The following is a 6,223-nucleotide window of genomic DNA, read 5'->3' as shown; positions in this document are numbered from 1 at the left end:
GCGTTACATTTGTAAAAAGGAATATATGTTCTTTGTTTGTTGTTGGATCAAAGTCAGTGACTGACTTTCATGCAGTAAAATCTGTGTTTGTTTCCTCCACAGGTGAAGTTTGACAGCGTGGGAGGCCTCAGTAATCACATCCAGTCACTGAAGGAGATGGTGGTGTTCCCTCTGCTCTACCCTGAGGTCTTTGAAAAATTTAAGATTCAGCCTCCCAGGTGAGAAGAACCCAAATATGGACTCAGTTATTATTTGATTTCTATCAAACTTATATCATTTAGTCAAGAAGATTTACAGAAAAGTTCATAAATGCAATAGTAAAAGAAACAAAAAGGTTTTAGAAAGCCAAACATAAATATTTAAGAGGGTTGATTAAAATGATTGATGTGTACTTAATGGAGAAATCAGCTGTGCTTTGGGAGTGTCCTGATTACAGACTTGATGTGTTCTGCTTCTGCTTTCAGAGGTTGTTTGTTCTACGGACCACCAGGAACAGGAAAGACTCTGGTGGCCCGAGCACTTGCTAATGAGTGCAGTCAGGGAGACAGGAAGGTTGCCTTTTTCATGAGGAAAGGAGCCGACTGTCTCAGCAAATGGGTCGGTGAATCTGAACGGCAGCTACGCCTCCTCTTTGACCAGGTGAGTAACCTTAAGGCTGGTGTGTTTTAAACTTCTCAGGTGGTGTCACAGCTCATCACACACACACACGACTGTACAGACGGTCTTTATGTACCATGGCGGATTATATTGAGAGAGTGGCTTTCTTTTATTCAGTGTGATGAGTGGGACTAAAATAATGTTTTTAGTAAGTTTTTTGCTAGGTGGTAAAAGTTTCAAGTTCCAGAATAGGAATTAAAACTTCAAAATTTGATATTTAAAAATATTCTAAGTTAGGCGTGCCTGGGTGGCGCAGTGTTTAGCGCACACAACCCATGTATGGAGGCCTTAGGCTGATTTATACTTCGAAATTAGGTTGTCTATGTAGGTGTCGCTGTGAATGCAGAGACGTCACCGCACCCTCCGCAGACACTCTGCTGCACCTCTCCCAAATTATAGGTGACAGCAGACAGGAGGGCTTTTGATTGGTCAAATCTACATCTGCTCTACACTATGGGCCGGATTTATCAAGATCCAATTTTGCGTGCAGTAATTTGCGCTCGCAAACTGGAATTTNCAGACGGTCTTTATGTACCATGGCGGATTATATTGAGAGAGTGGCTTTCTTTTATTCAGTGTGATGAGTGGGACTAAAATAATGTTTTTAGTAAGAAAATACATCTTAAAATGTCATCCATGCTGTCACTTCATCAGGATTATGATTCTAGATCTAAATAGGGTGTTTTAGTTGTTCCAAGCTGCAGATCGGAGCACTGGGAAATCCCACTGACATCTCCTGCAAGTCAGCCAGTCACTTGGGAATATCCCTCTGCCATTCCTACTGGAAGTTATTTTGATGCTTTTTTTTTTTTTTTTTGCTAGGTGGTAAAAGTTTCAAGTTCCAGAATAGGAAATAAAACTTCAAAATTTGATATTTAAAAACATTCTGAGTTAGGCGTGCCTGGATGGCGCAGTGTTTATCGCACACAACCCATGTATGGAGGCCTTAGGCTGATTTATACTTCGAAACCAGGTCGTCTATGTAGGTGTCGCTGTGAATGCAGAGACGTCACCCCCCCCTCCGCAGATACTCTGCTGCACCTCTCCTAAATTATAGGTGACAGAAGACAGGAGGGCTTCTGATTGGTCAAATCTACATCCGCTCTACACTATGCGTATTTCCTGTTTGGTACCTTGCCGGCTTGTTTTGTTCGTATGACTGCCATTGCGGAAAACGACTCGTGAAGCTGGACCAGCTAGAAGAGCGAGGTGCGCGAGAACGCTGGGACCCTTTTTCCACCTTTATCCCCGCTCTTTTTCACCCTCATGTCCCTCCGTCGTCGGACAAACTTGCTCCTATTTTTCACCGCCTCAGCCGTATCGAGACCCACAGCTAGTTTGTGATTTTAACCCTTTTGCATTGTGGCATGAAATAAAATATTGAGCATAAATCAAAAAATATCTGCGTCATACCTGCGACAAGCTCACTGCGACACAATGCTGCGGGAGTGTAACCAGCCCTTAAGTCCTCGACGCGGCGTTCCGGGTTCCAATCCGGCCTGTGGTCCTTTGCTGTATGTCTCTCTCCCCCTCTCATTCCACCTTTCCTGTCAGCCTACTGTCCATCAAAATGAGCCACTAGTGCTGTAAAAACTCAAAAGAAAAAAATATATTCTAAGTTGAAGTAGGTATTAATTACAAGCTATTTCTGACAAAGGTGAAGTATTTCAGTGGCATGATCAGAGCACACTTGTCCTTGAACATGAAAAAAAAACATTCTCCTGACTTTTTATGTAAGCTTCAGTGGAGTATAACACCTTTATTTGATTATATATTTTTTTCTTTCTTCATTGATTGACTCTTCTTTGTATTTTTTTAGGGTTTTATACTGATTTTTATAGTGAAATTCTCCAAGCCATCCTCTGATTGGCTGATGTTTTGAATTTAGCTGGAAAAGTTCTGGATTTTTGAACTCTGGTATCTGATTTAAAAACGCTTAACTGTTGATCATCAAATTATTCACTTTTCTGCAGGATGTTGTAATATTACAACTGAAAATATGCAACATAAAACAACAAAACGCAACCTAATGTTGTTTTCCTTGAAGCATGTTTTTTAAAGTTCCATTGTTTAAATTGAGCGTATTTTTGATTTTCCCAGGCTTACCTGATGAGGCCATCCATTATTTTCTTCGATGAAATAGATGGTTTGGCTCCAGTTCGCTCCAGCAGGCAAGACCAAATACACAGGTAAGGTGATGATAGCTGCCAGCCATTTATTTAAAGGTGGATCATAAACACCTTATGACTGAAATGTGTTCAGATGGGCTAGATAGCCTTAATAGCATAGAAAAATCAACCATTTGTTTGCATGCGGCAGAACTGTGTGACCATTGTCATCATTTTTCTTTAGTAAACAAAAATTAATGCAATGGTAAGAATGGATAACGTTGTGTCTTTCTGTGTGTTTATAGCCGTTGTTTTATATAGTATACTATTTATATATTATACAACTAGCTTTGCTAATTGGTCTGTTAATATCTACTGATATACAGGCCTGATTTGTTTACTTAAAAGTAGTACTTGAAATTAGAGCTGTACCTGTTGGTTTAGTGGCAGGCGTCCAATTTCTAATTTATCAATTTGAGGAGATTTTCATTTCTTTTAATAATAATAACCATTACAGTTGTAATGTATGGCTTGGAGGCCATTGATGAGCTATAGAAACCTGATCCTTGAAGCTCTCTCTGCATTTATCCTGACCTAATCTGAAGGCCACCTGGAGTTTAGAGGTCTGTAGGGATTGACTCTTCAGAAAGTTATCGACCTCACTGTAATACGCGCGTCAGCATCCGCTGCCCTTGCGCTGTCAGTTTAGGTGTCCACCACTTGGCTGAGTTGCTGTCGTTCCCAATTACTTCCACTTTGTTACAACTCCATTGACCGTTGAAGGTGGAATATTTTAGGGCTGGACCTGATGCACAGGTGGCCTCTTCGTTATGCCACACTGAGCTCCTGAGGGCCTCCTGCTCTTTCTGCAGGTGCTTTGTTTAATACAGCTGTAGTGATTGGAACACCTGATATCACTTATTTTGAAAGGTGAGCGAATACTTTTTGGCAATTTAGTGTATTTTATCTTGGAGAACAATTGAAGAGGCTTTTGTCTTTCTCTCCTTGATGAAGCCACTAAAGAAGCTGCTGCTGCCTTTGGTTCATTAGCTTTCCTTTTACATAAAGAGTACACCAGCATTAGTGTATCTGTATTTGTTTAAATATGCCTTCTCTTCTCCCAGCAAGTTAGCTTTTGCTGGAGGTTTCTGCCTGTTAAAGGGGACCTTTCATCTTCAATGTTGCTATTTGCTCTGTGGAGATGCATTTTTACAAAACCAAAAACTTGATCTAATTAGCTTTGGTTCCTCAGAAACCTTTAAAAATGTTTCGACAATGAATCAAACTGTACTTTTTTTTCTACAGCTAGGACTTAAGTAGAATCAGTGTAATAAACTTTGGATCTACAGGATTTTTGCCACCACATTTTAGTGTAGCAATCACTATGCTGGAGGTTTACACTGCTTTGCTGAAATTAGGCCGATCTGCTCATATAAAATGAGCACACCGCTCTTTGACTGACATCAGGGCTCCTCACAGGGTTCTGTCCAGTGCTTAACCAGTGCTAGCTCTGAATGTTGTCAAAATTATGCAGAAATAAAGTATGCTGAATTTTAATGATCTTATTGCCACTAGAAACTGTATTTTGAACACATGTATCCCTTATTTACACACATATATATGAGAAAAGGTGAGATCAAACTTGAGCCTCGCAGCCTTCAGACTCTCATCGTCTCAGACTTAATCTGCCGGCAGATAATCTGTCAGCTGTAACCCAGGTCCAGAAAGAGGCTGGTCCGTCAAGCCGGTGGTCTTTTGTTTTTTCTCTCTCTACCATATACCACAGACAATTGCTGCTGCTCAGGTGTGTAGCTCTGCCTGCAGGTGGATCAGAGCATCATCTCAGTTTTACATTTTGCATATTATGGAACGTTGCCTTCGAGTATAAAAGAAAAGATAGAAAGAATTGGCCTAATTAGAGAAGAGCTGAGAAAGAAGATATGTTGCAGCAGAGAATGATGATGATAAATGGCCCTCTGAGCCCCGCTACGCTCCAAAACACCTGTTGAGAACACCAATCTTTTTATATGGTTGGTTTGAACCGTCTATAAATTTGTATATTGAAGTTTTTCTTAAAGTGCCTTGAGACAATATTTATTGTGGGCTGGTGTAATATAGATAAAGTAAGTTAGATAAAACTGAGAAGTGCTGCTGTTGGTACACTGGGAGGAGGCCTCGGACGTGCTGGAGGGACTTGTGTCTCTTGGCTGGCTTTGGTGCGCCACAGGCTTCACCCAGCAGAGCTGGTGGTGTCTGGAGAGCAAAGTCTGGGGAATAAAAGGGTTTTCGTTCAACCAGTCAGCAGTTAGATATGGGCCGATTAACTGAATACTGACTGGATGTTTAAGTTTCCAGCTTTCTGGCCAGATCAGTTTGTGGAACTTGGCTAAAGCTTTGAAGGAGCGTTTTAATTCGGAAATATAGTTTAAGAACTAAGACTGCAACATCGCTGAGAATTGTATCATGATATAAGCCTTTAATAACAACAGATATCGATCATTAATTTATTCATCTTTTTTTACCTTACTAAATTCACCAGGGGAAACGGCCAGGATTGAAATTGTCACCCAAACCCCATTGAATTAGCTCAGCATGGCTAAGAAACGTTTAGAAGCTAATACTTTCCTCTGCCTATATCCCCCAGAATGTTTTTAAAATTCTGGATCGGAGTTAATTAAAATGATAGATCATTGCAACATCTAAATTTTTTTTAAATTATTGATCAGGTGTGCATCACAATATATAATAATATATAATGTAGTCTGTTTGTATTTCTGTTTGGTCTCCTGTTTAGTTCTATTGTGTCCACCCTGTTGGCCTTAATGGACGGCCTGGACAGTCGAGGGGAGATAGTCGTCATCGGTGCTACAAACAGACTCGACTCTATCGACCCTGCTCTCAGGAGGCCTGGACGCTTTGACCGGGAGTTTCTCTTCAACTTACCAGACAAGAAGGTGAGGCTGAACAAAATTTGGAGGCTGTCAAATGATCACAGTTTTGTCTGGCCATAATCCATTTTTCTTTTCTTTTTGGAATAAAGAGGTCACATTTATGATTTAATTCTGTTTTTCTGGAGATATAAACAATCTAATAATAATAATAATAATAAATAGATTGAAGTAGGCTGCCATCGTGGGGCGCCCGAGGAGCAATCAGTGGTTAAGGGTCTTTGCTCAGAGACCCAGAGTGGCAGTCTGTGGGAGTGGGTTTCAAACTTACAACCTCAGGATTGCTAGCTCTATGCCCTAACCACTAGGCTGCCACTCTCCCTTAATATCTACTCATAGATATTTATCAGTGTTCTGGTATTTAAGAAGCTAGAACATTTTTTTTTTTTTTAATATCAACGTAAATTCAACTCCTAAAGTTCAAATTGTTTTTGTACTTTGTCATATTGCTTTTTTTGTTTTGGTATTTTAGCTTCTAACCTCTAAGGAAATTAAGTTTTAGATATTTTA

At 40.2% G+C, this 6,223-nt stretch overlaps 1 protein-coding gene across 1 annotated transcript in view; it reads left to right on the top strand.

The window, feature by feature from the left end:
* atad2b (ATPase family, AAA domain containing 2B) overlaps window positions 1-6,223 on the top strand; it is a 97,450-nt gene that overhangs the window by 7,925 nt on the left and 83,302 nt on the right. Inside the window, exons 11-14 of the mRNA XM_015394660.1 lie at window positions 103-218; window positions 465-639; window positions 2,758-2,846; window positions 5,560-5,719. Of these exons, the coding sequence (XP_015250146.1) occupies window positions 103-218; window positions 465-639; window positions 2,758-2,846; window positions 5,560-5,719 (540 nt within the window). The remainder of the gene's footprint in view (window positions 1-102; window positions 219-464; window positions 640-2,757; window positions 2,847-5,559; window positions 5,720-6,223) is intronic.

Source organism: Cyprinodon variegatus, unplaced genomic scaffold (genome assembly GCF_000732505.1).
Source record: "Cyprinodon variegatus isolate N-32 unplaced genomic scaffold, C_variegatus-1.0 Scaffold25, whole genome shotgun sequence".
Taxonomy (NCBI): domain Eukaryota; kingdom Metazoa; phylum Chordata; class Actinopteri; order Cyprinodontiformes; family Cyprinodontidae; genus Cyprinodon; species Cyprinodon variegatus.
This window is presented reverse-complemented; position numbering and strand designations above follow the sequence as displayed.